Source organism: Loxodonta africana, chromosome 16 (genome assembly GCF_030014295.1).
Source record: "Loxodonta africana isolate mLoxAfr1 chromosome 16, mLoxAfr1.hap2, whole genome shotgun sequence".
NCBI classification, from domain to species: domain Eukaryota; kingdom Metazoa; phylum Chordata; class Mammalia; order Proboscidea; family Elephantidae; genus Loxodonta; species Loxodonta africana.
In genome coordinates this window covers 16294067-16316584 of record NC_087357.1, presented here as the reverse complement: position 1 = coordinate 16316584, position 22518 = coordinate 16294067, and the positions used below count along the sequence as shown (strand labels likewise).

The 22518-nt window shown below is 40.5% G+C and overlaps 1 protein-coding gene across 3 annotated transcripts in view; it reads right to left on the bottom strand.

The window, feature by feature from the left end:
- The window catches only part of CACUL1 (CDK2 associated cullin domain 1), a 64048-nt gene that overhangs the window by 38906 nt on the left and 2624 nt on the right, over nt 1-22518 (bottom strand). For all 3 annotated transcript variants that reach the window (XM_064269259.1, XM_064269260.1, XM_003409102.4), the window contains exons 2-3: nt 6879-7005; nt 5856-5958 (exon numbers count right to left, since the gene is read on the bottom strand). In XM_064269259.1, the coding sequence (XP_064125329.1) occupies nt 5856-5958; nt 6879-7005 (230 nt within the window). The remainder of the gene's footprint in view (nt 1-5855; nt 5959-6878; nt 7006-22518) is intronic.

The window sequence follows — 22518 nt, the reverse complement described above, 5'->3', positions numbered from 1 at the left end:
GAGAAAAAAGGAGTGAAAGATGAACACAAAATCTCAAGTCGCTGAGAGAAACAGATTTGGGTGAAGATAATTTAGATCTAAGCATGAATAGGAGGTATCCATATGAAGAAATCCTAATTGAAATATTCAACAGGCAACTGGAGGTCCTGGTCTGAGCCCTCCCTCCTGAAAGTGTGGAGATGGCTAAAAATTTCAACAGAATTTTCTTTTAAAACTAATCAGACTATTATTTACTAAACTGGTGCACCAATTTTCCCCCATAGTCATCTCTTCCCATTCAGTGATATGTCAAAGAAATGGAATTAGAAAAAAGGAAATAAAATACACAATTTCATTATCACATTTAAAGAAGAGAGGAGTTAAGGACAAGAGGGAGGGGGTAAATGGTAAAAAAAATAAGGCAAAATATACCATCACAGTTCCAACAATCCAGCAGCAAATTAAAAAGTAAAGATACATATGCAGTGAAATATAATAGTAAGGAGAATAAGTGGGTTTAGCTATTTGTTAAATGATTTTACTAATTTAACAACAAAACTTTCTGAAGTTACTGAAGTGGTATAAAAGTAGCTTCCAAAATGAAGCAAGTGTGTGTTCTGTTTTGTTTTACAGAGGCAGCAAGTTAAATTATGATATATAAAAATATTTAAGTTCAACAAATTAAAATGATCTTTTAAAATTTCTGAAAACAGTACACTATAGTTTTTAAGTCCATAATACCAAAATATAACTGAGAACATCGACCATTATTTCATATACTCTTCAATCTCCCCAACAGAATATGCCTTTGGATCAGAATAAATAAGTCACTCTAACATGTGAACTATACAAACCAGCAGCCATTTTAAGCTGCCCTTGACAAAGGCCAACGCCTGTAGGTCCAACTCACTGATTTATCGATCCAACACTAAACTGATGATCTGCCAACCAAATACAATTCATCCCACACTCATCTTTTGGCTCATAACAACAGTGTTTCACTGCAAAAATCAGCACTGCAAGCAAAATCTCTACCCAAATAATCTCTCTCACTCGTGGGACCGGGCAGAAACTCTTGTTCTTTGTCCCCCTGAAAACTGCCTGAAGGTCTCTATACAGCAGAGGTTACACCAGGCCTCATGCTTGTAACACTGAATAAGTTAATAAAATGTCTAAGCTTCTAGAGGAGTCCCTGGGGGGGTACAAACGGTTAACACACTTGAGTGCTAACCAAAAAGTTGGAGGTTTGAGTCCACCCAGAGGCATCTCAGAAGAAAGGACTGGAAATCTACTTCTGAAAAATCAGCCACTAAAAACCCCATGGTGCACAGTTCTACTCTAACACAGATGGGGTCAGCATGAGTTGGAATTGATTCAACCTCAATTGGTATTATTTTTTAAGCTTCTAGAAGACATAAAGATTAGTAGTCTTACAGGCAAATTATGCTACCTGCAGCACGATGGACCACTTTTGTGTGGCCTTTCTCACCATGGTCTTGTAACTCCCACTCAAGCGATCGGATAGGACTTTGCAAATAGGATAATTGTGTCCCACCTAAGGGACTGGTCAGTTTTGCCATCCCCCGGGCCTGAAATGAGCCATCCCAGAGGTGAGAAAGAGAGGATCCCACCATCATCAAGGAAGGAGAAACAATAGCAGAGCATGTCCCTTGGACTGGGAACCCTGTGCTGAGAAACTCCTGGCACAAGGGGAGGAGGGAGGGAAGGAAAGAGAGAGAGAGAGAAGAGACTGCTGTAACACTGAAGACAGTGAGAAGCAGGAGGCAGAGAAAGGGCTGAAGGAGAGACCTGCAGAAGACAGCACGGTGGGCTTCCTGACCCACAGAGCGAGAAAGCTGAGTGCCTCTGGGCAGGAGGCTTGCTGGTGGAGTAGGGTGCTCCCGGATACTTGGTGGAGCTAGGTTTCACAACCCATAGAGCTAGAGTCGAGCGGCTTTGGGCCGAGGCTTACTGGCAGAGTGGGTGCCCGGGGTACTTACTAGCAGAGCTAAAAGAACTTCACAACACTTGCCCGGGCAGGGCAGAGGCCAAGGGCCAGAAAGAGGCATACCAGGGAGCACATCTAAAAAGAGGCTGTCTGATGGAAGAACTGTATCCTAAGCATTCCAGAACCTGAACTGTAACCTGTTACTTCCCTAGTAAACCCCATAATCATGAGTATTGTCTGTGAGTTTGGTGTGGCCATTGCAATGAATTATCGAACCCAGGAGAGAAGCAAAGAGTGCCCTGGGAGCTACGGTTGGTGTCAGAAGTGGTAAAGATGGCAGAGAGAGGAGGCAGCATGTCCGACCTCGGCCTCATGAGTATCAGCCTTGGGCTGTTGATCTGGATTCTCCCTTCCCCTTATGAAGTTAGAGGAAGTCAGACGCTGCCTCCATGCCGTTTTCACACTACTCTTTGCATTAGTATAAAGGTCAAATTTAGTTGCTGGACAGTCGCTCTACAAAACATTTGCTGAGTTGTAACTGTGCCAGGCGCTGAGGACAAAAAAAGCCTACAAGACACTCCTAGCACTCAAAGGTGGACCTGTGAAGGAGCCAGACACGGAAGCAGAAACAGTATCACGGCTCAAATAGAGCTGTTATTGCCAAGATGCTGTGGGTACAGAGAATCAGGAATTCCAACAATCTGTTTTGTTTTGAGGTGTGCGTGGGTTTCATGAAGCCTTACACATTACACAGGTGGACACAAATGAGTTTAAGCCTCAGAAGAATGCAGAAGCATTTGGCAAGCAGGGAGCAGAAGAAAAAATATCTTAGAACTTAGCTTAAAGGAATCACACATATTTAGTAAAGCTACTTCGCTTTAACGTGGAGAAAATTTCTAAGATGCTATTAGCAGATTCAGTCAAAAGCTGGTCCAAAAGCCCAGGTTCGTGACTCTCAGTTCAGTTTGTTTCTAACCACTCCACCTTACTATTTAATAATGGCTACAGAATTTATAACCTTACAAAAGACAGCATTTTGAAGTGAATCTGTTTACAGGACCATCCTGCTGACCCCCAAGTAGGACATGTACTGATTTTATAAATAAACTAAATTCCCTAGTTTTACATCACATATAACCTTATTATCAAACAGCATCAAAGGGCCCATCATCTTTGTTTTAATTTTTAATAAGAATTATTCGCATGTTAAATCCTAAGTTAAAATTATTTGGTGTTGTGAACACTGTACCAGTAAAGGTAAGAGGAAACAGGCACTCTAATTTATAGCTGGTCAAGATGTAACTTGATACATACTTTTGTGAACCGCAATATGGACTTAGCAAATGACACCGCTTACAAGACTGATTATTCACTGCTGCATTGTTAGTAAGAGTCAAAGAGAGAAAACCAACCGAACATTCATCAGTCAAACACAGGGTAAGTAAATTAAGGGACATCCATACAATGAAATACTACGCAGTCATGACAACAATGAGGGTGTTCTTCGTGCACTGACAGGGAAAATGCCAACATCTCGGAGACGTACTCTCTGAACCACAGTGACACTAAAGTGTGAACACCCTGTGCAGCCCACATGGAGCAACTAACAGGTTATTTCACATTATTGATAACTCATCAATCAAATTCTTGCCCAAAAAAATACAGCCACGTAAAGTGTCCTTCCAAAACTATTAATTAGATTGAGCTTGATAATACTAGAGTGCCCTCTAGCTTTAAAAATATCTTACAGTAATATTCTAACTGTAAGAATAAAAATTCTTCCAGCGCTTATAAAACGAAATACAAGAGCAATCTACTCAAAGGGAAGCTGCACTATGAGAAATGAATTTAGCAAATCACAATTCTATCAGTCATGTTAACAACCCATGTGTGAAGGCAATACAGAAGTGTAATATATTATAAAATTTCCAATTCCTATTTCATAGGTCAGTTCTCTAAGCCAGATACGTAATATATTCTGGCCTAGTAATTTTAACTGAAATGGTTTACATTCTGTTTTACAGAAGAACGTTTAGTATTATTTCAATAATACCAAAATAGCGTTAATAAACGATCCTTTTTGAAGTCACTGAGTTTTTTGCTGATCTAATGAAAACTCTGGTACTTCTATCCCCCTCCAAAACATGCTCTCAATTCTATGTAAAATATCAAGAGGTTCATAGTTCTACCAACATTGCCTGCACCCAAGACCACCTAGACCTCAAGTTAAGAAACACAGTTAAATTCAGATTTCTAACAGAAAACTTTTTCACTAACAAACAAGACACGTTCCTCTGTCGCCTCAAGAGTATAAGGGGGAGTAGGAGAGAGAACAGGGAGGGGAACAGCTAAATAAGCAATTGCAATAAACAATAAACTATGATAAAGCACCAGGTGCTTCAGAAGCATACATGAAGGGCTGCCATATCCAAACTTGGGGGAACAAGGTTTCAGAGAATATTTCGCCAAACAAATGATGTCTAAGTTTCAGCCTAAATGATAAAAGTTCGTATCGACCAAAACAAATAAGAGGGCCGAGCAAGGCAAAGAATGAATGTTCCAGGCAGTTAACACGGCAAAAGCCAAGAGACAAAGAGAGTACAGATGATGTGCAAACGACTCAAATAAGTTCAGCACCTAAGAGCAGAGGTAAGACATCAGGCCACAGAAATACACAGGAATCGGATAATAAGAGGCTTCCTACACCACGTTAAGAAAGCTTAGACTTTATTCTAACAGAAATGTGATACAATCAGATTTGTGCTTTAGAAACATCACTCTGACTGCAACACAAAAGAGTGAGTTTGATATGTTAAGACTAGGGGAGGAGCAACCAGCTGAGATGAGCACTTTAGTAAAACACTGAGAGACAGATGATGGTGACCAGGACTAGGGCAGCGGCAATAAGTATCTCAGGAAGTGACTCAGAGTTGAGAGATATAGGAAGGAAATAGGATTTGGCAGTGAACTAGATATGGGAATTGAGGTAGAAGGTGGAGTCAAGAATTAGAAAGCAAATCATTCAAAACCATAATGCACGGATTTTAGGTTTCTTTACAATTTGTACACTATATCCTTGGAAACTCTATGAGGCAGTTCTACTCTGCCCTATAGGGTCGCTATGAGTCGGAATCGACTCAAGGCAGTGGGTTTGGTTTTGGTTTTTATCTAGGCATAAAATGTATTTGTTGAACGAATAAAGATCTTACATTTAGACGTATAAGATGAAGAGAACAATTTACACTAACAAAAGGAAAAGTATTTATCTGGCTATGATAAAACACAGCTCTGGATATAATTTTTTTAAAAAAGGTACTTAGCACAACAGTTGCTCGGGGTAAAAAAGACTAACATACCTCAGACCACAAGGTAAGTGAGGAATAATTATCTAAGCCCAAACACTCCTCACCCCTTGCTAGAAAGTGTGGTTATCCCAGAATTGCTGGGGCACCTCCCGCATGTGGTGTGGACCCTGGAAATCTACTGCTAAGTGACTTTTCTAGACATCACGTTACTTCTGCACCAGAACTAAAATGTGATCCGGCCCTGGCATAAAGATAGCCCCTGACCTTCAAGTACTGGAAGCTTCACTGAGCCAGAGAGCGTGGGGAGGAGGGGAGTCCAGAAGCCAAATGTTCCCTTAAACAGAGTATTTTCTATAGCTTGCCCCCAGATTTCACAGCTGGGATGACAGTTTAAGGTCTGGAGCATTCAATTTAGAAATTTTTATAATTTATGGTAAATTTCCAAGTTAATAATCTATACCAAAGATTAGCAGGTACAAGATTTGGTCAACATTCATCTAGAAAACATCCCTGGATTTATATCATCATCAAATTAACAAGTTTCCAAATGTATATTATATAGGCTAATTCCAGTCAGTCAGAAAATCCCAAGAAAGCAAAAATCAATACAATTAGTTCTTTACCTGCAGCTCCTTTGAGACTCTCTCTAAGTGATTAGTTATTTTTTTAATCAGATCACTGTACATCTGTTCTGAGTGCTGCTGGCATACACATTTATACACGCAACTGTGAAAAAACAAACAAAAACAAAGTCAACAACAAAGCCCTTAACCTCTGGTTAAAGCACACTTCCCGTATACAACCACTGGTCAAATAAATAATTCGGCCTAAAAAAAGTGACCCGCCACAACTTTCAAATAAAGCTTTCCCCTCCCCCAATCAGTTTTCAGATAAAAGCGATACTACCACCAGCTGCAAATAATCTACTTCGAGTCACCTCTTACACGTTGAGTCAGTCATAGACAATCTAGTACCGAGTAAGGATCTGAGGGTCTGAATATGGCAGCTACTCATAAACCAGGTTCTCAGTAGCTCATTGGCTCTGTTTTTTGAGTGGCAAAATAAGGAAGCAAGAGCTATAATCAGTAGAGAAAAAAGTATCTAACTTGCAAAAATGTTTGCAATATTACCTCTTTGCACATCAGTTGTTTGGAGCAACACAGTTGTCACTTCCCCTTCTGTGACTGTGCTAATCTCATATTCCACCCCAGTTCTTCACTAATTTACTGCTTCCTTCCATTTACCAAGAGCTGGGGACACAACAATCAAAGCTTATTAGAACGGTGTGTCAATAAGCATCCATGGACTAAGTTGGGTCTCCCTGGGAGACTAATAATATGTATTTTTGTGCCAGATTCTTCACGACAGTCTTGCCTTTTTCACTTAACCTCCACAGCGTTTGCAGGTGGAAAGCTGAGGTGGCAGGAAGTCTGATGTCTAGACAAGTGGAGTTTATCTTGATTTGCAAATCACTTTCGAAGCAAAAAGTATGAATCAAACCTCCAATCCACAAGTGTGGGGTATATAAATATTTACAGAGCCTCATCTTATGTATTATATATTATATTATACATATTGTCATCATTCAAGTTGCAGTAAACCTTAACATACCCTTTCAAACTCAGGAAAACTAAATCTTGACTTACCTGTATATCTGTTCATAGGATATAGGGATATAGTCACCAGGACTCTGGGTTAAAAGTTGATCTATGGCACCATCCAATTTTGGCCAGTATGTGCTCTTATAATCTTCAATAGTTATAACATTCATTACTAAAAGTAAAAGGTAAAATAAACATTACTACGTGCCACATGTAAAAGAAACACAAATCTTAGCAACTTGGAGCTCTCAAATTCCTTCCATTTACTCTCTGATTTGACATCAATACTCTAGCACCTAAATACAGCTCCATTACTATTCTATGTCAGTAAAAAAGCCACCTGGACAAGGATTTTAAGCAGCCATGAATCACGATTTAAAAGGAATTACTATGAATCTGCCCATCTTTGAAAAGAAAAGCCCAACAGCTAATTATCACTGGCTTCCTATCCCGTTTTCCATGAGCTTCTGACACTAGTGGAACAGTCTCAAACATGCACTGACCCCCAAATACATGCTGCCATTTGATAAGGTTCTGAGGAACTAGGAGCCCCAACAATCAACCTTTACAGACACTCCCAGGAAAATCTACCTAAGGATAGGACTATGGGGATTAAAGTCTAAATAGTACAGTAACAAAAGAGGTCGCTAGAAAACTTGCTGAGATTTATGGCACCCCCAGTACGTCCTTGACATGCCTACAGCTCTGACTTAGGCTCAACAGGAAAAAAAAAAAAAAAAAAAAGCCAAGGAACTAGAGCCTCACAACAAAGGCTCACTTCTTTCCTACTGGCTGGCTCTTTTACAGGAGCCCTGGTGGGTCAGTGGTTAGGACCTCAGGCTGCTAACCAAAAGGTTGGCAGTTAGAATCCACCAGCAGCTCCTTGGAAACCCTATGTGCCGGTTCTACTCTGTCCCATACGGTCGCTGTAAGTCAGAATCAACTCAACGGCAATGGGTATAGGTTTTATAAAGCATTTCTGTCTTCTAGTCCTAACTCTGAAATACACAGGTGACACTATTTCACAACAATGAGATGCAAATATTCACAGAGCTACCTAAAACATCCTATGTCTTAGGAACCACTGCTACCCCAGGGGAAAGGAGCTAGTGACTACCAGATCAGGTATTTTAATATTTCTTTTACCAGAACTAGGGGATCAGAGAGGTTAAGTGACTTCCCCCAGAATACAGGGCCAATTATTGACTGAAGTGCTGGGTAAAAGAAAGCCTTTACCTTGAATTTTTCTATCACATCATCACCAATTTCCAAACCTTAGTCGTTCAGGTATCTTTCAAGACTTTTCTCCTATCTGCATACCACCTACACTATGCTTTACGCAATTTTTTAAAAAACCAATTCACTTTTTCAAAAATTAAATTTATTGAAAACGACACTGGAGGAATGAACTATGGATTCACACAACTTTAAAGGATCTTAAGTGTACTGTGCAAAGCAAAAGAAGCCAGGCTCCAATTTAAATAACACTGATAGAAGGCAAAACTAAAGAGAAAACAGATGAGTGGTTGCCAGGGGCTGGAAGGCGGGGAGAAAAAAATGTCTAAAAAGGGGTAGCCTGGGGGAAGTCTTAGGGCAATGAACTGTTCTGTTTGGAAATGTGGTATTGGATGATTCACTCTGTGCATTTGTCAAAACTGACAGAATTGTACACAATAAAAGTGGATTTATTGTATGTAAATTTTAAAAAGTCAACCAGGATGTAGGAGGAAAGATAGAATGTAAATTGTGACAAACGAATTCAACTAATTTATGAGTGAATCATCTGACACTGAAGAGAATGGAGAAGAAAGGAGTATTTTGACTAGATAAAAAGCTAAAGACAAAAGGAACTGTACGTGCACCAACAGACAGGTAGGTATGTAGAATAGCTAGAAGGGAAGCCAGATCACGGGAGGCCTCAGAGGCCATTGGAAAGACTAGCTTTTTCTGAGTGTGATGGGGCCACTGGAGGGTTTTGAGCAGAGGAGTGACGTGACCTGACTCAGGTTTTACATGGATCACTCCGGCTGCTCTGGTGAGAGTAAACCAAAGGAAGTAAGCAAAGTCAGGAAGCTGTGGGGTGATGGAGACTGGACCAGGTGGTGCCCAGGAGGGTGAAAGGAAGAGGCCAGATTCCGAATATATTTTAAAGGTAGAGTCAACAAGTTTTGCTGATGGACTGCACGTGGGATGTGAGAGAGGGGTCAAGGATGACTCCGGGGTTTTTGACATGGGCACCAAAGACAGGACTGCTGTTCCTTAAAATGAAGAAGACTAAAGTAAAGCAGACCACTGTTACTCCCAGACTAAGATGAAGTAGGAAGAAAGACCTGGCAACCTACTTCCGAAAATCAACCATTGCAAACTCTACGGATCACAACTGCCTGATCCACAACCAATCACTGTTATGGTATCGGACCGGGCAGCATTTCCTTTAGTTGTGCAATGGGGTCACCAAGAGTTGGGACGAACTTGACAACAGCTAACAACATATCTGCTGCTGGGGAGCAGGCCTACTTCTCAAGGACAGGCTTCCCAGTTTAGCAAATTACCAAGTCAAAGACATGAAGGAGGAGGAAACATACGCTCAAGTGTGAAGTCCTGCACCTGCAGGATGAAGTCCCACTACACAAGCAGAGACTGCTGGTGCCTTTCTAGTATCTTTCACATAGCACTGCAAGCACGTGGCATTTTTTTTAACGCTCTGCTTTTAAATATCTTTGAAGTCTTGAAAATGAAAAAGGCGTTAAGTGAGTCACAGTAGAGAATCTTAAAGCCTATTTTCTCATCCAAAAACGCTGTGTCTATTTCCATTCTATAACTGTACATATATGTTATATAACACACATGTTCCCGTATTTATTTTGCTTAAAAAAAGAAAAAGGAAACCAATTCAGCTAATCTTGCTTGCTAGCTAACATGATAACCAAAAGGGAAAAATTAAAAAGCTCAGAATTTCACATACAATCCCCAGGCTTTTCTCAAAGTGCATTACAAGTGGTTAAATAGTACATACAGATTTCTAGTGAGCTAAAGAATTCCTTAAATTTCACCTTTTAGATGTTTCTGTGTGCCCTCAAGTCCACTCCAACTCACAGGGACCTACAGGATAGAGTAAAACTGGGGTTTCCTAGGCTGTAAACTTCATGGGAGCAGATGCCAGGTCTTTTCTCCTACAGAGCCGCTGGGTGGCTTTGAATCAGCAACCTCTCAGTTAGCAGCCAAACATTTAACTATTGCACTACCAGGGCTCCTTCCCTTTTAAAGAGTTAATACCTTTTCTGAATGTAATATGCAGCATCAGCAAATAGTAAGAATCAAAGCATGGGAAGTGAAACAGAAATGAAATTTATCATTGAAGTACTAAATTTTAGCTAGGCTAGATTTTCCAGCTTGAAAATAATGTTCTGCTTTTAAAATCTGTTTGAAGAAGGCACTAAAACGCAAATGCCTGAAGGCCCATGTGGTTAACACAAAAAAAAATAAAGCAGGCCTCACACAAGAAAATAAAAGAGTGGGGCGGGCTTCCGTGAACTGGAGAAGGCACGTGCTCTCTAGACGAATACTCAAGTTCAACAAATTGTAAAACTCTGGGCACGGCTCCAAATACATCACGCCACCTGGTTTAAACCTAGAAACCTGTTTATAAGCTGACAAGCTCATACAACCTAAGTCCTACTGAGAATGTAGTTGAATTGGCCTTTACTAAAAGTCTACAACACATGATATAGCTGGAATTGAAGATTCAGGAAATATTATCAGGTTCCTAATAAACAGGAAACTATTACGAATTTGCACCCAAACCAAAGCCACTGCCGTGGAGTCAATTCCAACACACAGCAACCCTACAGGATAGGCCAGAACTGCCCCAAAGAGTTTTCAAGGCTGTCGTCTTTACAGGAGCAGATTGCCACATCTTTCTCTGCAGAGCAGCTGGTGGGTTCGAACTGCAAACCTTTCAGTGAGCAGCCAAGTGCTTAACCACTGCATTACCAGGGCTCCTGGAATGTGTACCAGGCAGGAATAAATATGTACAACTCTCATACGTTTGTATCCGAAGAACTCATCAAAATCTGACATACTATTATTTTATTGTCGATCTACCTCAAACAAGACACAAAACCCATGGAAGAGAAATTCACTGCATTGAGCCCCAACTCCAAACAGTGCCTGGCACATGGTAAGTACTCAATAAATGCCTGTGAAATGAATTAATTTAATAAAAGTCTAAGCAAATGCTTAATATAAAAATAGTTCAAGACACACCACTTATTAGTAATTTTAGAATTTGCGGTGCCATTAATTATTTTTGGGTGTGGCCTTTCTAGCCAGTCGGCTTGTAACTCCCACCCAGGTGACTGTGTGATAGACTAATTGTGACCTACCAAACGGACTGGTCAGTTTCGCCTTAAAAGAGAGCCAATTCCAGAGCAGAAAGAGCCCACCACCAAGGAAGGAGAGACCCAGCAGCGGAGACTGGGCGGCTTCCCCCCCATGGAGAGAGAAAGACCGAGGCCCAGGGAGAGGTGTGCCTGCGTGCATGGCTGGGAAGAGGCTGTCCTGATGGAAGAACTGTATCCTGAGTGTTCCTGAGCCTGAATTCTAACTGTTGCTTCCCTAATAAACCCCATAATTGTGAGTATGGTCTCAGAGTTCTGTATGCCCATTGCAATGAATTATCAAGCCTAGTTGAGAATGCTGTGGGAGGGACGGGGGTGTCAGAACTGACAGAGACAGCAGAGAAAGGAGACATGTCTGACTTCCACCTCACAGGAATCAGCCTTGGGCTGCTGATCTTGATTCTCCTTCCCCATTGTGGGGTTGGAGGAGATCAGACACGCCTCCCCCAAGCCATTTTTACAGAATTAAAGGTTCAATCATATTTGATTTTGCACAGACTAAAACAAACTAGTTCATCCTTACTGTTGTTGTTGTCATTAGGTGCCAGTGAGTCAGCTCTGACTCATAGCGACCCCACGAGTAACTGAACGAAACACTGCCCAGTCCTGCGCCATCCTCACGACCACTGCTACGTTTCAATCCATTGTTGCAGCCACCGTATTAATCCATCTCATTAACGGTCTTCCTCTTTTTCGCTGACCCTCTACTTCACCAAGCATGACGTCCTTCTCCAAGAATTGGTCCCTCCTAATTTTTTTTTTTTAATAACCTGTCCAAAGTATGTGAGATGTAGTCTCGCCACCCTCGCTTTCAAGGAGCATTCTGGCTGTACTTCTTCCAAGACAGATCTGTTTCTTCTTCTGCCAGTCCATCGTATATTCAATACACTTTGCCAACATCATAAATCAACGCATCAGTTCTTCTTCAGTCTTCCTTTTTCACCGTGCAGCTTTCGCACGCATATGAGGCAATATCACCCCTACTAGGTACTCCTTTTGGTTCTTTTTGCTTATTAATAAAAGTCATCGTATAAAAAGGAACATGAGAACCAACAGCCCCCTGCTCCGCCCTTCCCCATTCCCAAACCTGTTACCCAGAGTCAATCGTTTTGAATTCTTTTAGCTATTTCTGCTGGTGTTGAGTCACACATTTTAAGGTATCTATGGAATATCAAAGGTCCCTAGGTGGCACAAACGGTTTGCGCTTGACTACTAACCTAACGATTGGTAGTTCGAACCCACCCAGTGATGTGGCAGAAGGGGAAAATATACGCAGAAATTATAATAAAAAACCCAGTGCCGTCGAGTTGATTCCGACTCATAGCGACCCTACAGGACGGAGTAGAACTGCCCCACAGAGTTTCCAAGGAGCACCTGGCAGATTTGAACTGCCGACCCCTTGGTTAGCAGCCGTAGCACTTAACCACTATGCCACCAGGGTTTCCATAATTATAATAGAAATTATAATAAGCATTACTAATTCACGTTTGGTCTACTCTAAAGATAGAGGATTCTTAATTAAAATAATTTTTCCTTGGCAATTTGAAGCAACTGCTCCACTGACTTTCAGCTTTCAGTGGACACCTCTACTCCTCCCATATCTAAGTCAAAGGCAATGCCATCCATTCAGTCATCCAAATCAGCAATCTTGATTCTTACTCTTCCCTCACTCACCCCCAGATTTTCTGGCCTCTAGTCCCTGGGTGGTGCAGTTAAGCACTCAACTACTAGCTAAAAGCCTGGCGGTTCAATACCACCCAGAAGCACCTCAGAAGACAGGCCTGGTAATATGCTTCTAAAAGGTCATGGCCTTGAAAACCCTATGGAGCAAAAAATAAAAACTAAAAAAACCTATGGAGCGGTTCTACTCTGCACATGTGGGGTCATCATCAGTTGGATGGAATTGACTCAACAGCAACTAACAACAGACCCTAAATATTTCCAAAATCTGAAACCTCCTCTTTTCCAATACTTTCTTTGTTCAGATCATCATCTCTAGTGTAGTCTACAATACTCATGACCTTTTAACTAATCTCTAAACCTCCATTTTCATTCCTCTCTAATCTAATACACCAAAACAATTTTTATCAAGTTGATTACTTAATATCCTTCCAAAACCAAACCAAACCCGTCGCCGTTGAGTTGGTTCAGACTCATAGCGACCCTACAGGACAGAGCAGAACTGCCCCACATGGTTTCCAAGGAGCACCTGGTAGATTCAAACTGCTGACCTTTTGGTTAGCAGCCCGTAGCTCTTAAGCGCTCCCATTTCTAAAGAAAATCCTACCTCTTTAACATGTCGTGCCCTTCACAATCTAACCCTTTCTATCTATCCAGATTTAACTGGTGCCACTCCCTCCTGACATTCAACATTCCAGAAATAATTTCAACTCTGGGTCTTTGGGACAGGCTGCCCACTCCGCAAGGAATTCTCTTCTCACCCATCCCCTGAGCTCCTGGCAAACTGCTATTCATCTTCATAAAAATTCCTTTTTTTTGCCCCTTTCAATACAATAAATATTTACCAAGCACCTACCACTTAGCAGGCACTTCTTAAGACACTGGGAATATAATAATAACATGGCAAAGTCATTGTCCAGGGATGGAGCTTGTACATTAACAATTCTAGATCAAATAACCTTTCTTCAGAGAAACCTTTCATGACATAACCCTGCCACCACCCTGCAACCTAGGGCGCTGCAAAGACAAAACTCATCTTGCTTTCCTCTGTGCTACCATGTACATTATATAACTTTATTATAGCACTTAACCATAACATATCATAATTGTCTGTCATCTCCCACACTAAACTGTCTCATTCAACACCAGAGGCTAAAAATATTACCTTGGCATACAAAAAACACTAAATATTTATTGCATAAAATGCCATTTATGTCTAGGCGGCACCCCTACAACTACAAATTATAGATCTCTACAACTCTGTCCACAGACATTAATAGCCAAATGGTCATAAAAGTAGAAAGAAAAATAAATAGGCCAGTTCGCCCTGCCAAGACACATTACAAAAGGATACTGACAAGTTCAAATTCACCAGGCGCTCCTTGGAAACCACTGAGGCAGTTCTACTCTGTCCCATAGGGTCACTATGAGTCAGAATTGACTCAGTGGCAATGGGGTTGGTTAGCTGGTTGGTTAAGTTTATAATGTGGCTACGTATTGTCTATGAGGAAGCAAATGGCATTCATTTTCTTTAGGGATTTGGGACCGGAACTTCTATAAACATTACCATGGCTTTCTCTTACAGTTTGATTCATCAATGTCACTTTGTGTGATACATGTCAATAAACGACAACACAAGATCCCAATGAGGTCCTGGAATTTGGCCAGCGGATGAGTATCACCATGATGCTTGCTGCAGCAAAACTCCACTAAGCTGGAAGGCAAGAAAATGCCAAGCAACCACCATGGATGCTGCAGACATCCTGAATGCGTTAACTGATCCAGTTGTAAAAGGGTCAACCCACCTGCAAAACTGGCAGACAGGACATGATCAAATAAAGGGCAACTTTATTTAAGACATATAATAAAACCAGGTAACATTTCATTCAATTCAAAAGTGAGTTTTTAACCCACTTTTGAGTCAGTTAATTTAAAAAACAAAATAATTTCATCGGGTTCAATTAAAAACACTGTGAAGCTTTCGTTCACTTGGGGGACAGAACCTCTGGGACACAGAGTTGAGTAATTAACTCTTCTCAGATCATGGCACATTATCATCAGTCAGTACAGACCCTGTCAACTACAAGGAGAGAGAGTGGAGGGAAGGAGCGTGCTGTCTCATTGGGGGAGAGCAATTAGGAGTGAATAGCGAGGTGTGCATAAACTTTTTTATGAGAGACTGACTTGATTTGTAAACTTTCACTTAAAGCCCGATACAAAATAATTAAAAAAAAAAAAGATCAAGTCAATTACAGACTTTATCGCCAAAGTGAAGAGACAACCTACAGATTGGGAGACAAATTTGGGGAACCATGTATCTGATAAAGATTTAATATCATTAATATACAAAGAACTCCTACAACTGAACAACAAAAAGGCTACCCAATCAAAAAAATGAGCAAAGGACTTGAATACCCATTTCACCAAAGGGGGTATACAAATGGCCAAGAAGCACATGAAAAGATGCTCAATGTCATTAGTCATTACCAAAAAAAACTAAACCAAACCCAGTGCTGTCGAGTCGATTCCGACTCATAGCGCCCCTACAGGACAGAGCAGAACTGCCCCACAGTTTCCAAGGAGCGCCTGGTGGATTTGAACTGCCGACCCTTTGGTTAGCAGCCGTAGCACTTAATCACTACACCACATTAAAAAAGATGCAAATCAAAACTACAATGAGATACCGCCTCACCCCCACTCGAATGGCTATGATCACAACAATGGAAAATAGTGGCAAGGATGTGGAGAAATTTGGACCCTCATTCACTGCTGGTCAAATTGCAAAATGGTACAGCCACTGTGGAAAACAGGTTTAACAGTTCCTCAAAAGTTACACATAGAACAACCATATGATCCAGCAATCCAAATCCTAGGTATACACCCCCAAAAATTAAAAGCAACAACACAAACAGAAACCTATATACCAATGTTCACTGCAGCACTATTCACAATAGCCAAAGGGTTCGAACAACCCAAATGTCCATCAACAGATGAATGAATAAACACAACGGACTGTATACATATGATGGAATATTACTCAGCCATAAGGAAAAAATGAAGTTCTGATACATGCTACAACATGGATGAACCTTGAAAACATTTTGCTGGGTGAAATAAGTCACAAATGGACAAATATCACGATTCCACTTATATGAAGTAGGCAAATATATAGAGACCAGTGCTTATTAGTAGTTGCCAGGGGTGGGAAAGAGGGAGAAAAAGGGATTCATTTTTGGTTAATGGTGGTGGTACAATTTGGAAAAGGATAGTGGTAATGACTGCACAACAGGACGAACACAACCAATGTCACTGAACTGTACATGTAAAAATTGCTGAATTGGCAAATGTTTGTTATATATACTTTTAACCACTATTTTAAAAAACAGTTTAAAAAATCCATTTATATAAACACTGATAGTTCCGGATTTACCACAGGGGCTCCATTCCAACGACTCCATAAGTCAGTTCTGACATAAGTCAAATACCTCATTTAAAAAATTTTTTTTTAGTTTTCATGGTTATTGCCTTTTATTATCAGTATCTTTATAAATTTGATCTTTGACTTTGCGGGTTGGAAACATTACATATAAACTTACAGACCTATTTTAATACATATATACATACATAAAAAGATACACAAATCATATTTACTCCAATGATGAAGAAGAATTAGATGATGCTGGCATTTTGTCAGTTGCAGTAATAACTCTAATTATGGAAGGTTCTGGATCATCTGGATTATTCTTGGAAATGGGGATGTGGGGATAGTTTCTAGTCAAAAAATTAGTGAGAGATGTTTGTTATAATCCTTTTCTTTTTTTCTTCATACATTTCACGGTAACATCTCACTGCTTCCCGTATCTGCCTATGGATTTTAGGAAAGCGTAAGCATTTGGGACCATGTTTTCAAGCAACTGAAGCCCCTGCTTTAGTTTAGAAAAAAAATCCAGCTAATCCTTTCACTGTAAAAAATTTTTGATAACTTCTCTCCTTCCTCTTCACCATTCTTTCTTTCTTCTTCAGCATTTCTTTTCTCTTCAAAACCCATGAAGTCCTGATCTGTCAATCCCCCTTCTTTGTGATCTATGAGCTGTTCCACATCAGTGGTATCAAGTTCTAAATTCGGTGTTCTTGCCATATGGATGATTCTTCCACTGATCTCTTGCAGCGTGTTCACATAATTCTGCAATATTTCCATATCCCCTTCATGCATTTTCCTGTAACTTCCTTCCAGGAAAGTGTACTAACAATAAGATGTACAAAAAAAAAGACAGTCATAAGTTCAGCTCATGATAACTCAAATACATCAGAAGTCAGGAACAATCTGCACCTACATACATACGTATGTATTGACTTTTATGCTCATACGCCACACCCACCTGCCCTTATCCCCAACACGTTCAGACAAGGAAGCATTCTTTTTTTTTTTTTTTAATTTACATGTATTCTAGATGTGGTCTATTGCCATTCAGTTGACATTCCCACCCTCTGATGTACCTTCTTGCATCACAGGAACTGGGTGGCAGGCTATTATTATCGTTCTTAACTATCTACCTTCTCTTCTTGTGAGAGGATTAAACATCACAAGCCATTGCAGGTAACCTGCAGGGCCTCCTATTAAACTATACACCCCACTCTACCGACACTGGACTTGGTCACGTGATTTCCTTTGGCCAATGTGATATGAGCAGATGTGACATACGCCACATCCAAGCAGAAGCCTTAAAAGCCATTTTGTGTTTCTGTCTACTCTTCTCTTTCCCTCTGCCAAGAACGATATGACTCAGAAAGAGCTGCTCTTCACGCTGGGTCCCAAAATGAGAAAGCATGTAAAGCAAAGTCACTGTAAACTCTCAGCTACTAACATGTAACATAAGCAAGAAATAAACCTTTGTTGTTCTGTTAAGCTCCTGAGATTGTGGAGTTCTTATCATAGAAAACTGACTAAAGTTGAATGGAAAGTTAAGTTTAATAATGTCATACTTGGTAAGTTCCACCAATAATTTGCATTTGAGTGAGATTTGGGAGGCCAAAGTAAGGCAAAAAAACATATTGTTGCTGCTACTGGTTCTGACAAGTTAAGGTTAGAGGTCTGCGCATTTGTGGCAAACTCCAAGTTGCAGTATCTGGTCACCAACTCCATGGATGAAGGAGGCAGTTGTGACGAAATAAGAATGGCACCATGACAGCAGCGGCAGGAGCTTCTTGGCCACTGGAATGCAGCCTCAGTAGAGTAGCTTTGCTAACTTCTACACCTTCAAACCTTTCCAATGATTTATAAGCACCTAATTTCTTGTATTAAAGTTCCTTCTTGCTTTGGATACCTAGAGTAGTTTCTGTTTCTTACACCGAACTGTGACTGATAAGCAGAATTTGGTACTGAAGCTAAGTCAAGACTTAAGCAAAGACGCTCAATGATATCACCTGAAACCTTGGGAGGAAATGCATATTGTCCTCGTGCTTTAACTCCAAGCAGCTATCACTGCCTCTAGACCTCCAATTAAAACCAGATGTTCTGTAGGAAAAAGTACCAAACCTAAATAAACAGGCAACAGCTTACATTCCAAAAGAACTACAAGACTCCACCACCTTATGTTGGCAGAAATCTGGGGAATACACGTGGAAGTGAATTCTGAGGGTGCCAAATGAGAAAGGAACAAACAGAATTTTAGATAAGACTGAATTGATCAAAAGGGTTACACTTATTAAAGATTCTTTATTCACTGTACAATCTCAAGAAGCTAGGTATGGTTCCAATATTCTGCTCAGTTAACTGAAACTGGACTCAGTGACCAAAAAGAAAAATCAAAACAGTTGCCACGGGATCAGCTTGGACTCAAGGCAACCCCATGTGTCAGAGTAAAACTGTACTCCACAGGGTTTTCAATGGCTGATCTTTCAGAAGCAGGTCACCAGAAAAAAAGGCCAAAAGCACATGTGAAGGAGAAATGCAAAATAAAACCACAATGAGTTATCACTACTTACCCTCTAGAAAGGCTAAAATTAAAAAGACTGGCAATACCAAGAATATGAAGCCTAGCCAGTACAAGAATCAACAAGTATGTGGAGCAACTGACAGTCTCATACATTGCTGGTGGGAATGTACAACGGTACAACCACTCTGGGAAAGTTTGGCAGCTTCTCATAAAGTTAAACAAATAGTATGTAAAATAAAGGAGAAGATAGTTCCACTGACAAAAAAAAACCCTATAAAAGTGCTTTAAGAAAATATTTAAAGTCTTCCTCCTGATCCTTCCGAACACAACATGCAGCTATTTATCAGGGGGACGATGCACTTGGCAAACGGAATCACTCAGACTTTCCAGAGATTATTCAACACTGGCTCCAAGCTGTACTAGCTCTCAGGGACCAGAAAGTCACTGCAGTAAAGCAATTAGGTACTTATGGAGGTCATGTGATAAATGGTGTTTTGGCCTCAGTTCATTGCACAGTAGGCCCAGTAGATTCATGGACCCAGAGTGTAATTTCTACAGCTCCTGAATGCAGTTAGTGACTCTCTGACCCATGGAGTAAGGTATCAGCATAGGAAGGGCCAAATGGAATCCTCTAGAGCTGCCCCATAACCCGAAACAGCAGCATATTCCTGGGGAACTGCAGAGTACCACGACCTTCATTAGACTTGAAAAATACAGAGATGATGACTCTTATGACATTCTAATTTCATTAGCCAATTTGGCCAGTGCAGAAGAGACAGATCTCGAAAAACAACTGTGAATTATAGTAAACCCAATCAAGTGGTGACTCTGATCTTAGTTGCTGTTCTACAGTCTCTTTACTAGGATAAATCAACAGTGTCCCTACCACCTAGTATTCATCCCCTAAGCTAACGAAAGTTTTCTTCTCTATTTCAAAAGCGGAGATCAGAAGCTGTTTTCACCTTCCAGCAGTGCACCTTCGCCGTCATAGCCCAGCACTACAGTAACACTCCCGCTATCTTTCATTATCTGGTCTACAGGGACCTTGAGCATCTTACCATCCCAAAGGTCCACTACATTCTTACTCCCACAATCGAATTCTCTTATAACCCCATGTCCCCACCAACACTTGGCATTATCCAACTTTCTAATTTTTGCCAGTCTAAGGAGCCCTAGTAGCACAGTGGCTAAGCTCTTGGCTGCAAATCCAAAGGTCGGTGGTTCAAACTCACCAGCCACTCTGTGGCAGAAAGAAGTGACAGTTGGATTCTGTAAAGATTTACGACCTTGGAAACACTACGGGGGCAGTTCTACTCTGTAGTATAAGGTCTCTAGGAATCAGAATCAACTCAGTGGCAAAGGGTTCAATGCATAATAGGTGGAGACATTTCATTACTGCTTTGTCTCTGACTATTAGTGATTTCAAACATCTCTTTCTATGCCTGTTAGGATTTTCTATTCTGTAACTACCTATTAAGTCTTTGCCTATTTTTCTACAGAGGTTGCTGCCTTCTTGCTGAGGTGTAGCCCCTGGTATTCTCTGGATATTAATTTCTTATAGTTTCAGGCACTGAAAAAGTCTCATTCGTTCATCTGACTTTTGCTGAGTGAACATCCTTAATTCTTATATAATCAAAGTCATTAATTTTTCTCCTTATAAGCTTCTGAAAGGAGACCTGGTGGTACAATGGTTAAGCACTCAGCTGCTAACCAAAAGGTCGGCAGCTCAAACCCACCAGCTGCTCCAAGAGAAAAAAGATTTGGTGATCTGTTTCCGTAAAGACTTATAGCCTTGGAAACCCTGTGGGGAAATTCTGTGTTCTACAGGGTCTAGGGTCGCTGACTCGGAATCAATTTGACAGCACACAACAACAAGTTTCTGAAGCTTTAAGTCCTTGCCTATCCCGAGGGAAAGGGCTTCTTCTATATTGTCTTCTATTAACTTTATAGTTTTTCCATTCACACTTAGGTCTTTAATCTATCAAGTCTACCCCATTTATGGTGCTACCTTTATTTTTTCTACATATAGTGAGCCATTTTCCCTAATACCATATGCCTCCTTTCTCCAGTGATTTTTGGCACCATCTTAATATCTTAAGTTTCCATATATACACAGGTCAGACTCTGCTCTCTAATTTGCTCCATTGTTCTATTTTTCTATTTTTGCACTTATACCACAGTTTTTATTACTAGCCTTAAAATATTATCTTAACTTCTAATAGGGAAAGCCTCCCCAAAACAGATTTTCAAGATTGACTTAGCTATTCACAAACTTTATTCCACCATATAAACTTTAGATTTAGGTTATCAGACAAAACCACCAGAATTTTTATCACATTTACATTGAATTTATAAATTAAAATGGAGAAAAATGACATCCTTATCATAATAAGTAATCCTATCCAAGAGCACAGAAAGTCTTGCCATTTATTTAGATCCTCTTTTCATTCCTTATTAAGGTTTTGAAGTTTTCACCTTACAGCTCTTGTGCATGCTTGAGTTAATTCCTAGATACTTTACAGTTTTGTTGTTATTGTATACAATATTTACTTTCGATTATCTTTACTAGTTGGATATTGCTAGTGCAGTAAATATTAAGTTTTATAGGCTGATATTAAATTCAGCAACCTTGCTCAACTTAGTTCTAACAGTTTCTCTGATTCTAATGGTTTTTCTAGGTAGGTGATTATATTATCTGCAAATAACGAGTTTTACCTTTTCCTTTCAAACCTCATACCTCTTACTTTTCCCCTTTGTAGTGCTAGCCAGGACTTTTCTTAAAAACCAAAAACAAAACTGTCACTGAGTGGATTCCAACTCCCTATAGGGCAGAGTAAAACTGCCCCATGGGGTTTCCAAGGCTAAAACCTTTAGGGAAGCACACTGCCACATCTTCCTCCTGAGGAGTGGCTCGTGAGTTTGAATCACTGACCTTTCAGTTAGCAGTCTAGTGCTTAACCACTGCACCACCAAACCCACTGCCATCTAGTCAATTCTGACTCATAGCAAGCCTATAGGACAGAGCAGAACTGCCATCATAGAGTTTACATGGCTGTACTCTTTTACGGAAGCAGATTGGCACATCCTCTGGAAGAAAAGCTGGTGGGTTCGAACCACCGAACTTATGGTTAGCAGCCAAGCTCTTTAACCACTGCGTCACCAGGGCTTGGGACCACGTTAAATAGTAGTGACGGAACGTCCTCATCTTGTTCCCAATCTCAGAGTGACTGTCTCTCAAATTTCTCCAGACGTATTATTATTTGCTGTAGGTTTTTGGTAATTACCTTTGTGCAGTTATCTTGTACTCCTAGTGTGCTAAGAGCTTTTATTATAAATAAAAAACCCATTACCAGTGAGGCGATTCTCACTCATAGTGACCCTATAGGACAGAGCAGACCTGCCCCGTAGGGTTTCCAAGGCTGTAATCTCTACGGAAGCACCGTCTTTCTCCCTCGGAGTGGCTACTGGGTTCAAACTGCCAACTTTTCAGTTAGCAGCCGAATGCTTAACCAGTGCATCACCAGGGCTCCTTTTCATAAATACGTGCTGGAAGTTATCAAATTATTTTACAATATCAATAGTATTTCTCCTTTAATCTACCAACTTAATAAGTTAAAAGATGTTGAACCATGCTTACATTCCTAAGACAAGCTCTACGGATCATGATTC